Genomic DNA, 21,327 nt, shown 5'->3' with positions numbered 1-21,327 from the left:
TCTGGGTTCCCACGGCCGATTAGCTTTGGTGACCTCAGGCAACTCACCTGCCCTGAGCCTCAGTTTCCTATTCTGTAAACTGAGGGGAATAAACCCTTCCAAACTCAAAGAGCTACCCTGGGGATCAAAAATGGTGTTTTATTAATGTATTGTTATTTATTATGATAGCTATATAATGCCATCAATGAAGATCTAACAAAGAAATCACATATTATTAATAGAAAGTTCTCCTCACACCCACCCACCCCCCTCCTGTGTTGTGTGATGTTGCTGGGGGATGGGGAGATGGGGGAGGGTAGCAGTGCCTGAGTAAACACAAAGGCAAAATCCATGAGGAGAATAGCTGAATAATCGACAGATCTTCCAGAACACACAAAGCATGCCAACGTTTCCCTCTGAAACAATAGCATAATGGAAGGTTGCAATCTTAACCACATCTCAGGCCCCAATCCATCACTTACTGAAAAAAGAAACAGTGTACAAGCAAATTAACACACAAGACCCTACAATTATATTGTTTGTTAGCTGCAAAGATAAAAAGATTGTAAACACCCCAAATTAACAGTTTTTCTTGTGGAAAAAGTGGGGACTTTAGAAGGACAGATGACTATGATTTTCTTCTTCATACTTGTCAGTTGCCACATTTACTACAATGGGGTGTGTCTTTTTATAATAATACCTCAAAATATTTTAAATATTAGAGATCTGGAATGGTAATACCATCAAGAATATGCAACCAGATGTTAGCTTTTTTGCATATAAAAATAAATGTCAGAAATTCAACTTTCAAATTTTCTCTAAAAATGCCAGTGAGTAATGTTTGCTAAGTCCTGACTGTGCTGGCAGTGTATGAAGAGTTTTATATATGAATTATCTTAACAAATCCTCACTGTCATTTCTCCATCGTACAGCTAAGGAAAGGGAGCCACAGAGAGGTAAAGACATTGCTCAGAATCACACAGCAAGTGGGATTCCAACCATGCCATCTGACTCAAGCTATTGCTGTAAATCACTACACCCTAATGCCCCCCAGATCTCTGACTTAAAGGAATAACTATGCTTTTCTGGGAGTTACTTTAACCATCTACCAAGCAGAGAACCACTGGCTCCGAGAGCCTTGGATTAAAAGTCTCAGAAAGTGGTTTAAGCACACCCTGCCCTGGATCACATCATAAGCAGCTGGGTGCCTAGCCATTGAATGATTAGATCCTAAAATTTACAACTGGATTTATGGTTTATGCAAATCAGTCAGAATCTTCCCCACCCACCCAAATCTTTCAGTCAATCTACAGTAATTTCATTACCCTGCAGGTTTAGCAATCGTCCAAATAAAGCAAGATCAGGTAAACATCAGGACCGGCCTCCCAGACTCCTGCAGCAAAGAGCCCAGAAACTCCTTCCAGAAAGAGGCTGCTCCCCGCTCAGGGCAGGTAGAAAGCCCCACCTACCCTCTCCCTATGAGACCTGCGTAGTCCAGAAAGACCTCATTAGGCCAGTCTGATGCCGGGCAGCCCCAAACTCCTTGACCTTTAAGCCCCGCGTGACACGCAAGTACTTGGTGATCACAGAAGCAGCGATTTCCAAACCCGAAGGCCTGCGAAACTGTGGCATAGCTCATCCTCCTCCTTTCCCGGAGACAAAAAGGTGAGGCCTCACTAGGAGGAGTTTCTTCACTGGAAAAAGGAGGAAATCCTACTTCTCAACCTTGACAGGCAGGCACTTCCCCTACTCCCCCAGCCGGCCCTTCCCATCGCCCCCCGGGAGGGGGTTCCCAGCTTCTCCCCCCTCCCCCCACCGCAGGGAGCGTGCGCAGATGAGCCCTCCGTGGAGAAGGGAGGGGCGAAGCGGCAGGGCTTCAGGTGAGCGGAGGAGAAGGACCACGGTTCCTCCCAGCTCCGTTCCCCCAGGCAGAAATTATCTTCTTGCTTTTCGTAAATATAATGAGACCCTCCTCTCTCTACTTCTCCCACCCCCGCCAAAAGAAGGAGTGAAGGAAACCCGATCCACGGTTCTGCCCAGAGGGGCTGGGGCTAGTGGCTTCGGCTTCTACGGTGGGACCGCCCCGGGGGAGGAAGGTGACTTGGAGGCCTCCTGCGGGTCCGCTGCCCGTGTTCCACACCTTTCTGACCCACCTCCGAGCTGGGTCGGGGCTGCCTGGCAGTTGCCATGGCGACAGGCTGAGGCCCCGAGCCTGTGCCTTCTGGACCGTTGAGGACAAGGCAGAGGGGAGTCGGCAAAATGCAAACAGGGTTGTTTCTGTGTTTGTTTACAAACTGCTCAGATAAAAAGCAGGGACTTTCAACAAAATGAATTCAGGCCCATCTTCAGTGTGGAAATGTGCGGTTGTTTATTAAAATACTTGTGTTCTTGAGAATGGAACTATTATATATATATATATATATATATATATATATATATATATATATACACATTTATAAACATACACTTTTAGGTATATCTGTAGGTAGATATAAAAACACAGGCCTTGTAACTTCTTTTTTAAAATGGAGTTTTTATGGCATTTAGTGGGTAGGAGTCAGACCCAGGTTTGAAATCCTAGCTGTTTGCTTCTTTCTGAAGCCAATTTACCCATCTGTAAAATGGAGGTAATAGTTCACTGCCCTTTTAGGGCTGTTGTGAGGTCTAAATAAGATGTTTATAATGAGCTTAGCACGGGCCTTGCACAGTAAAACACCTAGTAAATATGAGCTATTATTATTAATAATTGCATTATTGTTACTCAGCACTTAGTAACTGTTAAATAATTACTCTGTGGTTACTCATATAGTAACCAAGCACGTTCTGTCTATCCGTAGGTCTTTGGGGAAGTTCTGACTTCGGGTTGTCTTGTCATTTTCAATTGTGTCTTCCCGGAGAGGATCAAACTGCCAAAGATGGTTCAACCAGGTAATCGTGACAATCAGAAGTTAGTCTGTGAAAAACAGATTATGTTTAATGCTTATATCCATTAGCACTGATACACATGAGGGTGGGAAGAGACCAAAGTTTCTAGAAAGATATAGACGCGTAGATTCTTACATAAAAGGAACTCTTTTAACTGTTTGAGGTTATGTCTCTTATAAAGGTGACAACTGACAAGGAAGAAGTAAACAGATATACACACACACACACACACACCCCTACACACCTACGTGAGGTATTCGGTTTCATGGAAGGATATTGAGAATGCTGTAGTCCAGAAAGGAAGTAAATTCTTTTCCATCCAGGTAGTGGGATTATTCAGTAATTCAGCAGCAGCAGCAGTGGGCAGACGGGTTCATGCAGTCAGACAGGGTGGAGCCAGGAGACATCAGGAAGTTGGGCCAGCTGGAGTTCATGTGGGGCAGCAACTTGAGGGCACAGACTGTGCTCACCTGTGCTCACCTGTGCTCCCCTCACCCCCCTCGTAGCAGTGCCCGGCACATAGTAAGCCCTCAATCAAAGAAGCTTGTGATCGTGGTGTTAGGTAGCATTTTGTAACAGAGTTGTAGTTTATGCAACACTTGGGAAAGAAAAAAAAAAAGGTAAAGTATATCAATTTCTCATTCTTTCTCATTCTTTTTTTCTTCTAGCTCATATCATATCTTTTTTTTATTCTCCTTAAATCAGATTCCATTTTCCAGGGGCTCTCTCAGTATGTGAGTTAAATAACTATGGCTTAGTGTGTGCTGGGTCCCTGGTCATATACTAGGGGTTATGAGGAAATGAGGGAAGAAAAGGTACAGACCCGTTTGGGGCAAGTTTGACATGAATCCATGCTATTTAAAAATTTACCAAAACTATGGTATCTGATGGCTACATGTTAGTGCCTCAACCTAGAATGGATGTCCTTTCCGACTAGTGGATAGGAAGGTTGCTTCTATGTTTGATATTACCTGTCACCTTGCTCTGGCCAGTGGTAGAGGTGGTGGGAGATCCCATGGTACAAGGGGCTGCACCTTCCAGGCCTAAGGATGGATCAGTCTCTCTGAGCAAGGAGCAGGCCGCTCTCCCCAGAGTCAGGCTCACCCTACCCAACCTGCAGGAGGTCGTAAGGACCAAATAAGACGGTGAGGATGAGAATGCTCTGGAAACGGCAGATGCTGGAGAAATGTAATGTGTAAGTTTAACTCACATTTTTAATTCACTGATTGTACAATATTTGATGCATACAGAAGAATACATATTCATACGTGTCAGTGATGTAGCAAAGTCACACACAAATACCTGGGAACCTACTTCCCCAAATAAAGAAATGAATGAAGAAATAAAGAGAATCACCATGGACATCTGAGTACAGAGATCTCTGTCCACATCTCAAATCCGACTCTGTAGAATTTGGTTATAGAGAATGAAGAGTTACTGGGCCGGTGGGAAGGAACCTTAAGACTAAATACCCACTACCACTTTGCCTTTTAGAACGGCCGGCCTGGGCCCGCTCTCCCCAGCAGAGTGACTGATTCCTGCTGCTTCCTGGTCTGCTGTAAGTCATTTCTCTTCTTTGCTAATTTGCTGGGCAAAACAGCGTCTCCTGGTGCCTTTACTTTGTATTTCCTTGATTATTTGTGAAGATAAGCACTTTCCCCTAAGGCTCGTTCTTCTTCTACATTAGCTGTTGTTAACTATTTAGATCACACTTCTCCAGGACACCCTCAGAGATCCGTGTATGTCGTTCTCTCTTTCTGAAACGCAAGACCTACCTGGGTCTTGTTTCTCTACCTGGGGAATAGTTCTTCAACTTTAATACCTTACTGAGATGTCACCTCCTGGGGACGCCTTTCCCGACTGCTTCAGGCCCCTCTGACCACCCCTCTGGCTGTGCCTGTTGCCCTTCTCGCATAGTTGTGACTTGTGTTTCGGGGTCGGCCTCCCTAAGGGCCCCAGGGCCTTGGCCCCTGCAGTCTAGTGCAGAGCCTAGGCTCGGATTATTAAAAATTACTAAACGCTCTTGGCAAATTGGGAAAATACAGTAAAGTATAAAGAAGAAAGTAAAGATGACCACTGACCCCACCTCCCAGAGAGAGGTACCACTGCTGGCCTCTGGTGCGTGTCCCCCCAGGCGTTTTGAATGGGTATATATAATGTTTGTACTTAATTGAAGTCGTTTTATTTATCACTTGCCATTATCACTTACCATTATGGGGTGACATGTCCAAACTTCTTCAAAAGTGTTTAAAAGACTGAAAAGTATGTCACCTTAAGGATATACCAAAATTATCTTGACTCAATCAAGATTTGATAAAAGAATGAATGGGAGGGCTTCCCTGGTGGCGCAGTGGTTGAGAGTCCGCCTGCCGATGCAGGGGACACGGGTTCGTGCCCCGGTCCGGGAAGATCCCACATGTCGCGGAGCGGCTGGGCCCATGAGCCATGGCCGCTGAGCCTGCGCGTCCGGAGGCTGTACTCCGCAACGGGAGAGGCCAAAACAGTGAGAGGACCGCATACCGCAAAAAAAAAAAAAAAAAAAAACTAATGGTTTCAACCATAGGAGTTAAACAATGGGTGAGCTAGGAAATGTAGCACCTGGAGGACCCCAGGGCCAAGCCTTCCTGGGACCACAGCAAGAACCGAGGTCATTAGTGGAGGCTGTGAGGAGGAGTTGCCTCTGTGGACTGTCACCCCCTGTCTACCCCCTGGTAGACTCAGCTGACTGGGCAAAGACCCTCGCCGTGCAAGGTCGGACTTTCCCAGGCTCCATGTTGGCTGGGAAAAGATGGGCAGGCAAGACTGCTAAGGTTTGGTAGAGAGAACAGGAGGACAATTGTTCCTCGGTTTCTGTTGGGGTTCCAGTACCCTCCCCCCCATGCCCACCCCGCAGATACCAATCTCCAAGGATGCTCAAGTTCCTTATATAAAATGGCCTATTTGCATATAACCTACACACATCCTCCCATATACTTTGAATCATCTCTAGATGACTTCTAATACCTCATACAATGTCAGTGCTGTGTCAAAAGTCGTTGGTGTGCGGCAACTTCAACTTTTGCTTTTTGGAGCTTTCTGGAATTTTTTTTTTTGAATGGTTTCCATCCACGGTTGGTTGAATCCACAGATACAGAACCCAAGGATCCAGAGGGCCCACTGTAACTGCATTCTCCCACCAGGCTGTTAACATGTTGTTTCACGTAAAAGTACCCTCTCTGCGTAAAGCACCACATACAGGCCCAGAGGGAGCTTTAAAGTACAGTCCCTTGGTTTATAACACATATTTTACCAAACCACACCTAGGCTGAAAAGTATTGAGCCTTGCTGAAGACCTTATAAAAATATTCCAACTTGGTTATCCTATTTCTCTGCACTAGCTCAGCTGAGGGGTGACTCCCTAGTTGATAGACCAGCTTCCTATTTCCCTTTCCCTGACCTGCTATGACCTTATAGGCTTAAAACTAGGAGGAATTTACAGCGGATGGGCTCGGGCAACACGTGAGCTCCAGAGCAGAGCTCCACTGCCAGGAACACTTGGCTGATGGAAGCAAAAGTCCCTGCGTTCAGTGCAGGCCTCTCTAGCAGCCCCGCTGGAGTCAGGGTCCAGCTACGCCGAAGGCACTCAGGCACCTTCCAGCGACCACTCCCCTCACCCCAATACAGAAGAAAAGCAAGAAAGCTCTCAACTAGGAAAACCTGCCAGGGCCCTGGAAGCAGGGACATTTGCCCACCTGTCTTACACGAGCAGTTTGCCAAGGACCGCCCTTGCAAATGGCAGTTGCCTCAAGTGTTAAGTGTTATCATAGGACTTACAAAGCTCCTCTCCCCAAAGTGCGTCCTAACTCGGGTATCACGGGGTCTAAAATCCTACTGCTAACAAGCCATTGCCTAGGCTAAGCACATCGTTCTATCTTTTTTTTTTTAACATTAATGTTTATTTTTATTTTGTTTGAAAATACACGGCTTTGTCCTTTTTGTGCCTCTTCTCACAGCCAAGAGGCAACTGCCTTCTACTCTTAGCCTTTTCTCCACATTTCTAAAGACGATGAGTACAGTGCGACTTTACTGTCCAGCTTCGACCTCTTGCTTTGCAGATGAGATCTAGCTGTCTGACATCCCCGAGGATAATTCTAAGTGCTGTTAAGGCTGCTGCCTGGGCTTTTCCCATCCAGGAGGAGAGCCTTGGGTGGAGACAGAAGGGGTGACTCACAGAATAAGCGAGTCAACTAGGGTCGAATCAAGAGATCTGCAGCCCGAGGCGGCCGGAGGCCTGGCCGTCTCCTCTCTGGGCCCCTGGGGACCCAGCAGACCTGCTCTTCCATTCTTGGTCAGGCTCCTTGGTGTGTGGACTCTTGTCTGCCTGGAACACAAGACGTGCTTCTAGTGGGAGGCTCTTCATCCTGTTCTTTACCAACCACATTAGCAATGGAACCAAAAATCTCCCCGGCTCACCGGTTGAGTGCCCTGTACTGCTAAAATTCTTGCTTTTTGATCAGTGGAGGTAAAATGAAACTCCTTCACGGTCAGGAAACACGTTCTGTTTCCTTATCTAATAATATTTCATGCTTTTCTGCTTTCTAAGCTGGAGGCACTTTCACGAGCTCTGAAGCCCAGTATCCTCAAAGCTCCCTACAGGGAGCCCTCGGCCCGCTTCCGCCCTCCCCAGGCAATGTCTGCTCCTCCCTGGACGCACACGCCTCGTGGTTTCCCTGCAGAGACAGAGCTTCTGGGCAGAAGGTCCTTTTTTCCAGTCTTACTTCTCCTGGCAATGCCCACTACTAGCACAGAGCTTGTTTTGCACATAGTAGGTTTGCATTCCTAGTGCCTCTCCACCATGGATGACCCAACCCTCCAGCAGGTGTCAGAGTGACCTCTTTCTTAAGACCAGGGAAAAGGAGTGAGTCTTCCCTGCGAGTTGGGGGCGGCGAAAGCCGACCCTTCCAAGTGGAGCTGTCCACCTGTCTGTCCTCTCTCAGTGCCGCTGGGGCTCACGGACACGCTCGCACCACCTCCCAGAGCGGCGCTGAGAGAAGTTCATTGTCTCGTGACCTTCCGTCTGGTCTCCGGGCCACACCTGCTGTCCCCTCCCCGGGGTCCCCAATGGTTCCCCAGAACCCTCTCCATTTCCCCAAAACACCTCCCTCTTCACTTTCACAACTGACTCCCTTCTGCGACAAAGGGGACTGAGTGAAGCACCCTCCCCTCGTACCTGCCCACCGGCAAAGTGACGGCTCTCTGACCTTTTCCCATCGTTTCTTCTTCTCCAACCCGAGGCTCATTCCTCCTCACGTATTCTGGATTCCTTGTCTTTCGCCTCTGGAGGGACATGTGTCATTCAAGCACGCAGCTCCCTTTCCTGGACGTGTCCACGCCCACCCTCCCTTCTGGCTGCTCTGGGACCTGGGCCTCCTGTGAGAAGGGGCTAATTTCCAGGTCTGGGGCAGGAGGTGCATGGGATGAGCTCATAAGGACATCTTGTCACCCTAGAAAGCAAGGACACTATCAAAGGTACCCGGGTCATGTCAGAAGGACTCACTGGCCAATGCGATTCAACGAGGAGAGTAACTGGAATGGATACAAATCCAGCAACTGTGGCTCAGCCCACTAGTGCGGAGAATAAAAAAGCAGAACAAAGGAAAACTCATGGCTAACTTTTGAAGAATAGTAGAAAGCCAACTCATTACTTTGACAAGAGGCAAATAAAGGAATTCCACATGTATCCTGCCTTTCCTATATGAACTGTGCTTCAGAGTTAACTAAGTAACTGATGAGGGAAAGTTTCTCTTTAGAGAAGTAGGCTAGCAAATAAAAAAGAAACAATGGAATTATGATGTCACCATTTCACAACTATGAATTCTACTTCTAATGAATTAATGAACTTAGGCAAGGAACATCTAAATACGGCAGAAGATGACCAGATGCCAGATGCCTCACTGGCTTGAATCGACCCAAATCTGATCAAGCCTCGGGAGCTCCTTGCCAATTTCAGGTAGTACACAGGAAGTACATACAGAATATGTTCGGGGGCTTCCCTGGTGGCGCAGTGGTTGAGAGTCCGCCTGCTGATGCAGGGGACGCGGGTTCGTGCCCCGGTCCGGGAGGATCCCATGTGCCGCGGAGCAGCTGGGCCCGTGAGCCATGGCTGCTGAGCCTGTGCATCCGGAGCCTGTGCTCTGCAGCGGGAGAGGCCACAGCAGTGAGAGGCCCGCGTACAGCAAGAAGAAAAGAAAAAAAAAAAAAAAAGGAATATGTTCGACCGTATCATAACGATGGGGTCAGCACAATGCAGAGTGTAGGAAACTCTGCAAGAAGAATGGCCTGGCCTCCGTGACAACAGCAAGAAATTGCTTCGGACAAAGACGCAGGGGAATCTCCAGATGGAGAGACCTAGGAGACACATCAGACAATACATGTGTGGACTGTTTGGGTCCCCATCTGAAAGTAAACTGACAGAGAGAGACCCTTTATAGGGCACTCAGGGGAGTGAGAACAAGGGCTGGGTGTTTGATGCTATTACGGAATTATTCTTGCTTGGGGAGCCCTGATGATGTTAGAGTGATTATGTTTAAAACTATCTTTTAGAGATACACACTGAAACTTTACAGGTGAAATATAATGTCTGGGATTTTCTGCAAAATATCCTGGGGCAGGAAGTGTGTCAAGACCGAGAGGAAACAAAATTGGTGCATTGATCATTGATGAAGCCAGGCGATGGGTACCTGGGGCTTCATTATAATGTTCTCTCGACTTCTGTCTACGCTTGAAAACGTACATGCACTTCCCTGGTGGTCCAGTGGGTAAGACTCCACACTCCCAATGCAGGGGGCCCGGGGTTCAATCCCTGGAGGGGGAACTAGATCCCCCATGCACGCCGCAACTAAGACCCAGCACAGCCTAAATAAAGAAAGAAATATTAAAAAAAAAGAAAGAAAGAAAGAAAGAAAATGTCCTTGCGTTTAAGAAATGTCCTTCCTCCCCCTGAGTCTTTCTCCAGCTTTGGGCCCTTCACCTCTCCCCAGCGCAGCCAAACTTCCTGAAATGGTTTTCTGCTCTCCTTCCTCACCACCACTCAGGCCTCCGCCCACTCCACCCCCCGGCCCAGGAAGCTTCAGTCACGACCTTCAGGGTGAGGCCAGTAGACAATGACTTCCTTGCAGCCTCCAGCTCCACGCCCACTCCCTCCCCATCAGCAAACACTGCCTTGCTGGGGCTTCCTGGACATCACACTCTTCTGGCTTTTCCCTCAGCTCCATCCACAGCTTTCAGCCCCTCCTCCCTGCCTGGCCCTTAGATACTGGCACCCCTGGGGGCTCAGCCCTAGTCTCCAGCCCCGGGCAAGCTTTCTCCTCCCCCGCTGTCTGTACCAGGCCTCTCTCACCCGGAATCTTCCAGAGACTCCAGACTCACACATCCAACCCCAGTCAACGGCCCCACTGAGACACCCCACGGGAACCAAACGCTCAACAAGTATAAATTAATTCGTTGCCCGCACTCTGCCCCTCAAGTCTGTCGGTCCTTTGTCTGTCGACTCTCTCCACGAAGATGCCACCATCTAGCTCGCTGCCCAAGCCAGACAGCTGGGTGTCATCCCAGCTTCTTCTGCTTTCTCTCACCTCTTGGGCCTTCCTTAAGTCTGCGCTCCCAGACAACCATCCTCGGGCCTAGATTGCTGCCAGGGTCCTCAGCCCTCCCGCCTCCCTTTCCCTGCTCCATCCCCGCTCCCCATACCAGCCTGCGGGCTTTTGTCTACGCTGTGCTCCCTCTGCACAGACCATGTCCCTTCTCTTCCCCGAACGCTTGGCCAACTCCTTTTTTTTTATTATTATTATTAGTTTCTGCTTTATAACAAAGTGAATCAGTTATACATATACATCTGTTCCCATATCCCTTCCCTCTTGCGTCTCCCTCCCTCCCACCCTCCCTATCCCACCACTCCAGGTGGTCACAAAGCACCGAGCTGATCTCCCTGTGCTATGCGGCTGCTTCCCACTAGCTATCTACCTTATGTTTCGTAGTGTATATATGTCCATGCCTCTCTCTCACTTTGTCACAGCTTACCCTTCCCCCTCCCCATATCCTCAAGTCCATTCTCAAGTAGGTCTGTGTCTTTATTCCTGTTTTACCCCTAGGTTCTTCATGACATTTTTTTTTCTTAAATTCCATATATATGTGTTAGCATACGGTATTTGTCTTTCTCTTTCTGACTTACTTCACTCTGTATGACAGACTCTAGGTCTATCCACCTCATTACAAATAAGTCAATTTCGTTTCTTTTTATGGCTGAGTAATATTCCATTGTATATATGTGCCACATCTTCTTTATCCATTCATCCGATGATGGACATTTAGGTTGTTTCCATCTCCAGGCTATTGTAAACAGAGCTGCAATGAACATTTTGGTACATGTCTCTTTTTGAATTATGGTTTTCTCAGGGTATATGCCCAGTAGTGGGATTGCTGGGTCATATGGTAGTTCTATTCGTAGTTTTTTAAGGAACCTCCATACCGTTCTCCATAGTGGCTGTACCAATTCACATTCCCACCAGCAGTGCAAGAGTGTTCCCTTTTTTCCACACCCTCTCCAACATTTATTGTTTCTAGATTTTTTGATGATGGCCATTCTGACTGGTGTGAGATGATATCTCATTGTAGTTTTGATTTGCATTTCTCTAATGATTAATGATGTTGAGCATTCTTTCATGTGTTTGTTGGCAGTCTGTATATCTTCTTTGGAGAAATGTCTATTTAGGTCTTCTGCCCATTTTTGGATTGGGTTGTTTGTTTTTTTGTTATTGAGCTGCATGAGCTGCTTGTAAATTTAGGAGATTAATCCTTTGTCAGTTGCTTCATTTGCAAATATTTTCTCCCATTCTGAGGGTTGTCTTTTGGTCTTGTTTATGGTTTCCTTTGCTGTGCAAAAGCTTTGAAGTTTCATTAGGTCCCATTTGTTTATTTTTGTTTTTATTTCCATTTCTCTAGGACGTGGGTCAAACAGGATCTTGCTGTGATTTATGTCATAGAGTGTTCTGCCTATATTTTCCTCTAAGAGTTGTATAGTGTCTGGCCTTACATTTAGGGCTTTAATCCATTTTGAGCTTATTTTGGTGTATGGTGTTAGGGAGTGATCTAATCTCATACTTTTACATGTACCTGTCCAGTTTTCCCAGCACCACTTATTGAAGAGGCTGTCCTTCTCCACTGTACATTCCTGCCTCCTTTATCAAAGATAAGGTGACCATATGTGCGTGGGTTTATCTCTGGGCTTTCTATGCTGTTTCATTGATCTATCTTTCTGTTTTTGTGCCAGTACCATACTGTCTTGATTACTGTAGCTTTGTAGTATAGTCTGAAGTCAGGGAGCCTGATTCCTCCAGCTCCGTTTTTCGTTCTCAAGATTGCTTTGGCTATTCGGGGTCTTTTGTTTTTCCAAACAAATTTTGAAATATTTTGTTCTAGTTCTGTGAAAAATGCCAGTGGTAGTTTGATAGGGATTGCATTGAATCTATAGATTGCTTTGGGTAGTAGAGTCATTTTCACAATATTGATTCTCCCAATCCAGGAACATGGTATATCTCTCCATCTATTTGTATCATCTTTAATTGCTTCCATCAGTGGAGAAGAGCTAACATCTATCCTTCTCAAACTCTTCCAAAATATAGCAGAGGGAGGAACACTCCCAAACTCATTCTACGAGGCCACCATAACCTTGATACCAAAACCAGACAAGGGATGTCCCAAAGAAAGAAAACTACAGGCCAATATCACTGATGAACATAGATGCAAAAATCCTCAACAAATTACTAGCAAACAGAATCCAACAGCACATTAAAAGGATCATACACCATGATCAAGTGGGGTTTATTCCAGGAATGCAAGGATTCTTCAGTATACGCACATCAATCAACGTGATACACCATATTAACAAATTGAAGGAGAAAAACCATATGATCATCTCAATAGATGCAGAGAAAGCTTTCGACAAAATTCAACACCCATTTATGATAAAAACCCTGCAGAAAGTAGGCATAGAGGGAACTTTCCTCAACATAATAAAGGCCATATATGACAAACCCACAGCCAACATCGTCCTCAATGGTGAAAAACTGAAACCATTTCCACTAAGATCAGGAACAAGACAAGGCTGCTCACTCTCACCACTCTTATTCAACATAGTTTTGGAAGTTTTAGCCACAGCAATCAGAGAAGAAAAGGAAATAAAAGGAATCCAAATGGGAAAAGAAGAAGTAAAGCTGTCACTGTTTGCAGATGACATGATACTATACATAGAGAATCCTAAAGATGCTACCAGAAAACTACTAGAGCTAATCAATGAATCTGGTAACGTAGCAGGATACAAAATTAATGCACAGAAATTTCTGGCATTCCTGTACACTAATGATGAAAAATCTGAAAGTGAAATCAAGAAAACACTCCCACTTACCATTGCAAAAAAAAGAATAAAATATCTAGGAATAAACCTACCTAAGGAGACAAAAGACCTGTATGGCCAACTCCTTGTATGCTGCAGAGATGTCACCTCCTGTGACCATCAAGTCTGGGTCAGGTGACCCTCCATTGCACCCCTGTGTCCCCTACTGCACTGTGTGACACAGTGTTGTGATGAACGCTGGTGCCCTGTCGTCTGACCTCTCCACTAGCTGGGAGCTCTTGACGGGAAGGACCACATCTGTCCTGGGCTGCGCTGCGTCAGGGGGCTCCCCCGGCCTCCGCCCCCCTCCTAGATCAGGGCAGTTGGAGGGCAGGAGGGGAAGTGGGGCTGTGGACTCTCTGCTTCTTCCCCGCTGCTGCTTCTCTGCCAAAGCGCCGCCCTGGTCCAGGGGGTCCCTCTTCAGCCTCAGCGCCCTGGGTTCCAGGAATGGCTCACTCCCTGGGCCTCTTCAGGCCTCGGATGCCAACTTCCTGATGCCGCTGGCCTGGGAGTGCCTTCTCCACCACCTGCTCAGACTTATTTAGCCTCGTAGTGGGTTAAATAATGTCCCCCTCCTGCCCCGCCCCACCCCACCCCACAAACTCATGTCCCTCCCTGAAGCTCTGAACATGACCTTACTTGGAAATAGGATCATTGCGGATACAGTCAGGTCAGCTGAAGTCCTCCCGGAGTAGGGTACAGCCTAAATCCAACACGACTGGTGTCCTTACAAGTGGGGGGACACAGAGACACAGACACACGGAGAGATGATGTGAACACAGACAGGCCAGGTGATGATAGAGGCTTATTAGAGCGATGCACCTACAAGCTAAGAAACACCCAGGATTGCCAGCGACGCTGCAAGCTGAGAGAAGGGCACGAAACCCATTCTCCCCTGGAGGCTTCAGAAGGAGCACGGCCCCGCCAGCATCTTGATCTAGACCTGTGGCCTCCAGACCTGTGAGACCATAAACGTCCATTGTCTTAAGTCCCCCAGTCAGAGGTCATTTTTTACGGCCGCCCCAGGAAATGAACCCAAGGCCCTTCCTCACGCTCGCATCAGTGACCACCCGCTCTCACCGCAAGCCTCTTGCTCTGTGGATTCTGCAAAGGCAAGGCCCCTGTTGACTGAGGCCTCAGTGCCTGGCACGCTCTGGCCCCGATAGGCACCCAAGATACATCTGTTGGATAAGAGTGAATGTGCCTCTCATTTGGTCTGTTCCTCTTGTTCTGAAATAAAAATCAAAATAAATTCAAAGCAAGCGTGGAAGTCTCGAGTTAAAGCAGAGGCCCGGCCAGGCAGGTGTGTTGAGTGGGCAGCCCCAGGTCTGGGCACCCTGGACTCATCTCTCTGGAAGCCTGGCCATGGGCTGTGGCAGCGGCAGCCTGAGGGCACACCGCCACCGGTCCCCACGCTGTGTCATGAGTTCGAAATGCTGGATATGAAAAGTTCAACTGGGTTGGAAATTCATTTATTGATTCGCACAAGAAATGTCAATATTACACGTAGAAAGAAAAGGAAGAGTGTCAGAGTCTTAAAAATAATTTCGACTTTTGTGAAATTTGTGTGATTGTAAAAAAGACTTTAAAGTTATCATCTACCTGCACCAAAAAAGTGTCTCCAGGGTGACATCCCAGCTGTGCCCCCGTCCTGAGCTTGTGTGCAGCCATTTCAAGCATGACACCTGATATGATCATCAAAGCAATCACATGTTTTCATTTCAAATGTGAACTGTTTTATTTGGAGATTTCATACAAATTTACTAACTCCCCTAATCCATGTTTAGGTGTTTCTTACAATCATACAAAAGATTAATATAGAAATTAATGTTTTCTAAAAGATTAATATTTTAATCTTTGTAAAATTAATAGATGAATATTTTGGCAAATATTATATAGACCACCTCAGGTCCGTCTGGTTTTCCCCAGTGTGCCATACAAACATCATCATTTTCTAGGTGAGAAACAGTGTGGAAACGTGGAGCATCCCTGTGCTGAGTCCTTCCGCACCTGTTTATGCAGTTGGCAAACGTGGATGAGAACTTCTGAGTCGGGCAGGGCCCCGAGAACCCCTCCAGTCCCAGGCTAGGGGCCAGGAGATAGAATCAGAAAGAACCAGTACCGGGCCTCCCTGGTGGCGCAGTGGTTAAGAGTCCGCCTGCCGATGCAGGGGATACAGGTTCGTGCCCCGGTCTGGGAGGATCCCATATGCCGCGGAGCGGCTGGGCCCGTGAGCCATGGCCGCTGGGCCTGCGCATCCGGAGCCTGTGCTCCGCAACGGGAGAGGCCACAACAGTGAGAGGCCCACATACCGCAAAAAAAAAAAAAAAGAAAGAACCAGTACCAGTCTGGTGTGCTGTCAGGAGCAAGAGGTATCTACAGTGCCCTGGGAAAGCAGTGAAGATGGCCTGAGAGAACAGACAGACACTTGACCTGGGTCTCTCAGTCCGAGCTCACTAGGAAGAGCCGGGGTCTGGAGGGCTAAGGCAGAAATAGCCACTCAACGTGTGAGAAAGTCCTGGAAACTAAAAGAGCGGTCCTAAGCTTTGGTCGTGAAGCCAAGAGTGGGTTAGGGTCTTGTTTTCCAGCTACTAAGGACTGAGGCTCTTTCCTGACCCGGAGGGGGATCTTGAAGGGTTCTCATCAGGAACGCCAGCGTCCCATCTGCTTTAGGAGGGCAATTTGAAGGGCTGGAGGAGTGGATTTGGGGGCAGGCAGGGAGGCTGATGCACAAGCTCAGGGAGAGAGGAGGAGCCCAGAGCAGAGCCTGGGGCGGGGGCACAGCAGGGTGATCTGGAGAGAGAGACGTGCCAGGCTGGGCAGGCTTGGATCACCATGAACGGAGAGTCGGGGAAGGGAGGGGAGGAGGACTATCTGAGAGGAGGTCTGTGGAAAGAGACCTCGCCAAGGGGAGGGAGAAAGCAGGAGGCGAGGGCCACCTCCCTTGCAGGTGAGGGGCCAGCAGCCATCCTGCGGCTGAACCTCAGGGCTACAGTGAAGCTGGCCAGTCTCCTTCCTGCACTGAGCACGCTTCTCAAAGGCCTACAGAAGCGGAGCGTTTGACATGCAACTCAGCCAACAGGAAAGGATAGCAGGGTGTCCCCAAACACAGCAGGGTGTCCCCAAACGCAGGCCTGGCAGGGGAGGTGGGTACCTGCCAGGAGGCTGTGCTCGCTCTCCTTCTGACCTCTTTGGGCAGCTACTGCCAGGCCTTGGATTGGTTTTGTCTGTCTATCTGTCTATCTATCTATCTATCTATCTATCTATCTATCTATACCTTTATTGGAGTATAACTGCTTTACAATGGTGTTAGTTTCTGCTTTATAAACAAAGTGAATCAGCTATATGTATATATATGTCCCCATATCCCCTCCCTCTTGCGTCTCCCTCCCACCCTCCCTCTCCCACCCCTCTGGGTGGTCACAAAGCACCGAGCTGATCTCCCTGTGCTATGTGGCTGCTTCCCACTAGCCATCTATTTTACCTTTGGTAGTGTATATATGTCCATGCCACTCTCTCAATTCGTCCCAGCTTACCCTTGCCCCTCCCTGTGTCAAGTCCATTCTCTACGTCAGCGTCTTTATTCCGGCTTGGGTTGGTTTTAACTTTAAGCATTGTTTTAACCAGGGGAAGACTTCTTCCTGCAATTTCTTCTGCAAAACATGCTTTCTGCCTCACTGGGCCCTTCCAGGGAGGTGCTTTCCTGGGAGCTGGGCACCTGGGCTGGATTTAGATGCCATGTATCTACCGCGGGTGCTTTGCAGGTACCCCAGGAATATAATCAGGCTTGTGGGGGGCGGTGCCCGAGGTCAATTTTGGGCAAGAAGTGAGCGTGGGATTCGCAGAACACTGTTCCTGGGTGAGGTGGGAAGCCTGTTATGGCACCGGGGAGGGTCCGTCTGGTTCAGGTGACTAAGACCCAGTGAGGTTCTCCAGCACAGCCACGTGAGGGGCGTGTCACACACACACACACACACACACAGAGGTGTGATCAAAGATGGTTCACCACAGCCAATCGTGGGCCCATTTTCACTTAATACGAGGCTAGTCTCATGAGTTTGACCCCTGAGAGGAGGTAATAAGAATATGTCCAGGAGACCAAGGCTGGCCCCCTTTAGTGCCGGTCCTTCCTCGGGAAGCCCGGCTCCGCTGCTGTCGGGGAGGACTTACCTTGAGGACAAAGGGTCCTTGGGGAGCTCCTCTTTGGCCAGTTTCGAACTCAAGCCCGGGCGCCCGCAGGTAGGTGCAAGGAGTGGGGACCGCGGGGAGGACTCCTGAGCGGCGGTGGCCCGGGGTCTCCTCGTGGGGGCGCCCCCGCCCGGCCTCCCCGGGGCTGGCTGGGCCCCCGGGTGCGCTCCGGGGCCGCGGGAGGACCGAGGAGGGGATGAGTCGGAGGGGGAGGGGCCGAGCCGCTGCCGCCGCCGCCGCCACCGCCCGGCCGGGCGCCCCGCGGCCTCAGGAAAGTGAAAGGGCCGCCGGGGCCTCCGCGCGCCGCCCCAGGAAGTCGCGAGCAGGAAGCGCCGGCGGCTGCCGGGCCGGGCGGCGGGGCTTGGGCCTGGGGGCGCAGGTGAGACGCGAGGACCGGGACGGGGCCGGGGGTGGTGAGCGGGCGGCGCGTGGACCCCCTCTCTACCTCCCGCGCTGGCCGGGCCGCGGGACTCGGGCGCCACGGCCGAGCGACACCTGTCAGTGCCGGCGACGGGCGGGGAGGCCGAGGGTCCCTGCGCCGTGCGTGCGTCTTTGTGCTCGTCCGGGGCGGAGGCGTCCGGCGTGCCCTGGGCCCGGGGCGGCCCTTGCAGCGGGCGGGGGTGGGGCTGGAGGAGCGGCCGGGCGCCACCGGACCCGGCGAGCGGAGCCCGGGGAGCCGGTGGCTGGGCCGTCAGCCGCCCACCGGAGACCCGGGCGGGGGCGAGCCCAGCCGTCCTCCGGGCCTTCTCCCCGGCCCGCGCGGCGGCGGTGACAGCCCAGCCCGGGGCTCAAGAGGGGAGCCCCGCGCGGGGTGGGCGGCGCGGCGGGACGTGGGTGTGCCCGCCAGTCCTCCTCCGGGACGGGCCGCCGGGGAGGAGCCGACGCCAAAGCCCGCGGGAGGCTCGGGAGGCTCGGAGCGCCGGCACCCTGGGCCTTCTGATTGTTGGTCTGAGCAGCTGGTTCCCGGAGCCGGTGAGCCTCCTGGAGGGATTTTACTGGACTCAAAGCCCCAGAAAGTCACCCGGCCTCGGGGCCCCGACCGTCAGGCTCTTTTTTCCAGTCCCCCCCCCCGCCGCCGCCGCCGGCCCTCCCAGCCTCTGCAGCCACGCTGCTGATCCTGGGGACCTGGCGACCTAGGACTGCGACCAGGATCCTGGAAGGCCCCTCTGCACACCGCAGGTTTGAATTTCTCCGGGTGGAATTCCAAAGCCCGCCTTTCCTTTAGTCTCCCTGAGCTTTCTGTCTGGAAAGTGCCCACCTGCCCTTGAATCTGAATTGTGTGAGGATGTTCGAGTTGGTAACTAGATGAGATCTCCCCCTCCCCCCATGGCTCCTTCTTTAATGTCTTTTAAGGTCAACCTTGAGAACCCAGGGCTCTAGACCTCCAGTGTCTCACCATGTGGCTTTGGAACGGCATTTGCAGGTTCTGTGTTGTACCCGCCACCCTGAGGTTCTGTTTGTTGGTGGAAGAAAGTGGTACAGGTAGAGGATTCCTTTTTGTATTTAAGCCCAGGAAAGAAATACTGGCTATTGTCATTCATTTTTAATATTGCTTACAGCCTTTAAAGCACAGACCATAGAAAGTGTTTTCTCGGAAAAGGAAGTTGTGTTTCTCTCTCTGTCTCTCTCCTAAAAGAAAAATGTCTGAAAACTTGTTTGGGGGACATGCATTCCCCCCGCCCCCTGCATTTGCCTTAAAATAAGATCTACTTTTAAAAACCTTGCCTTTAAGTAGATTCTTTAAGATGCGCCTGGGGCTGCTTTGATTACTGACCACAGCGCTTCAGTTGTGGGAAGACCCTTTCAGTGTTATGCGCATCATTGCTTTTGAGTCTCATTTTCGTCTCCAGCGAGTACACGGAACTGTTCCCCAGGTAGTGCGTCTGAGGGTGGGGCTCCAGAATGCGTATTGCCCTCAGGTCATCCCATTTTATAGTTATGTAGTTTATAGACTAGGTTGAGCACTTCCGGAACATGGGTATAAAAATGTGCATTTTAGATAGTAAGAGAGATGCTCTAATGGGGTGTTTCTGAAGTTGCTGTCTTTGACAGTAGAATGAAACTGGGTGTTCTGACACTCTTCCCTACTGGAGTGGTGAGTTCCAAGGGTGCCTATTAAGATCCGTTATTTTTAAAGTACGTTTTCTTTCTTTTTTTTTTTTTTTGTGGTACGCGGGCCTCTCACTGTTGTGGCCTCTCCCGTTCCGGAGCACAGGCTCCGGACGCGCAGGCTCAGCGGCCATGGCTCACGGGCCCAGCCGCTCCGCGGCATGTGGGACCTTCCCGTACCGGGGCACGAACCCGTGTTCCCTGCATCGGCAGGCGGACTCTCAACCACTGCGCCACCAGGGAAGCCCACGTTTTCTTTTTTATATGCTTGGATTATGTGCCCAAAATGGGGCTTAAACCAAGTGATATGCTCCAGTTCTGCCGCCCTCTCTTTGGAGGAGACCTGCCCGGAGGAAGCAGGTTGGAGGGAGGAGGGCACTGAGGGAAACTGGACCAACCTGAATTTGCCCCACAGCGTCCAGCCAACCCGGACCAGCCTCCGGGCCTCTTCCTCGACAAGGCAGTGGGGCTCACAGGAGAGCACGGAATTTGTCACTGATGACCTTGGCGGTCTTGACCGGCTCTCGCTGGAATGATTTTCAGTGGGCACCGTCCAGGCTTTGGAGGAAAGGGCCTCATTAAATCGAGCTTTTAATGTCCTACGTGTAAAATCTCTATGTTTACACATCTTAATTGCACTTAGAGTGAAAACTTATAGCACTTGAGTTAACCCATTTTACAGAGGTAAGAACCATGGTTTTAAAAGGAAATCAAGATTTTTTTCTTTTCCTGCTGACTTTTCCAGTGTCTTCTGGATTTTTTTTTTTTAACATTACAGGTTTTACCAGAATTGAATTGAGATTTTTTGATTAGTTGATGTAATAGATGGCAATAGACTATTTCCAGATGAGCTGTAGGTACCTAGAGAAGCAGTGTCTGGACAGAGGAGGAAACTTGACTCTGACCATCCATTTCCAGGTGCTGTAAAACTTAGACCAAATCCTTTACTCTAAAGGAATCACTCAAAGATTGTTTCTCTAAGTATATTTAGGCCCAAACAGGAGCCCACTCATTTTGAGCAGAATTTTAGTAAAACGGTTTTTTGAAATCTAGAGATTTGAGCAGAAACATTGCGAAGCACTTGTGGAGCTTGGTTCAGCGTGTCTCTTGTCCGCTTGCTCTGTGCTGGGTTCTGAACCAGGGGATGGGGACCAGGCGGCAGCCTGCAGCCCTGGGCCATCCTCCCCTGATTTCTACTGAGAACGGTACCAGCTGCTGTTTACTGAGCATCTCGTCCACATCGGGCTCTGTGCTGAGGGCTGTCCGTGGATCACTCATTTCATCTTTATAAGAACCCTAAGTAGGTGCCATCATCCCTATTTTTTAGCTGGGGAAGGTGAGGGAGCAGAAAGTCTGTGGCATGCCTGGGATTCCCCAGCCCAGGGCCAGCTGTCGGGGCAGGTGGCACTCTGGTGGGATGAAGAGCTGCGGCTGTGACATAGTTAGGGCCCCGGTGGGGTGTGGGTGCAGGCCGAGTGGCCAGGCTGGCTGTCCAGAGCAAAGGTGTAGTTCCCCTGGCTGGAGCAGGGGGGCCTCAGTGCCTCACTGAGAGGAGATGGGGGTGGTTGGGGAGGGTGTGAGAGCTTGGCAAGGTGCACTTTGAAAACTCACTCTGCAGGGAGAGCGGGAACGAACATGGGGAAACTCTTTTCATTGGGAAGACACAGGCACTGAGGAATAGTTTAGGTCTTCTAAAT

General features: G+C 49.7%; 2 protein-coding genes across 2 annotated transcripts in view; one reads left to right on the top strand and one right to left on the bottom strand.

Annotated features, from left to right (window-relative positions):
* Positions 1-2,442: 2,442 nt before the first annotated feature.
* Positions 2,443-20,908, bottom strand: LOC132491104 (basic proline-rich protein-like). Its single transcript, XM_060099943.1, has 5 exons — positions 20,840-20,908; positions 19,296-19,404; positions 18,352-18,516; positions 17,504-18,308; positions 2,443-2,932 (listed from the first exon to the last, which is right to left on the bottom strand). The coding sequence occupies exons 1-5, from the start codon at positions 20,906-20,908 to the stop codon at positions 2,881-2,883; spliced, it is 1,200 nt and encodes a 399-aa protein (XP_059955926.1). The 3' UTR covers positions 2,443-2,880.
* The window catches only part of SLC37A1 (solute carrier family 37 member 1), a 68,180-nt gene continuing 65,010 nt past the window's right edge, over positions 18,158-21,327 (top strand). Inside the window, exon 1 of the mRNA XM_060098452.1 lies at positions 18,158-18,700. The gene's annotated coding sequence lies outside the window, so the exon portion shown is untranslated. The remainder of the gene's footprint in view (positions 18,701-21,327) is intronic.

The sequence above is a fragment of the Mesoplodon densirostris genome, chromosome 5 (assembly GCF_025265405.1).
Source record: "Mesoplodon densirostris isolate mMesDen1 chromosome 5, mMesDen1 primary haplotype, whole genome shotgun sequence".
NCBI classification, from domain to species: Eukaryota; Metazoa; Chordata; class Mammalia; order Artiodactyla; family Ziphiidae; genus Mesoplodon; species Mesoplodon densirostris.
This window is presented reverse-complemented; position numbering and strand designations above follow the sequence as displayed.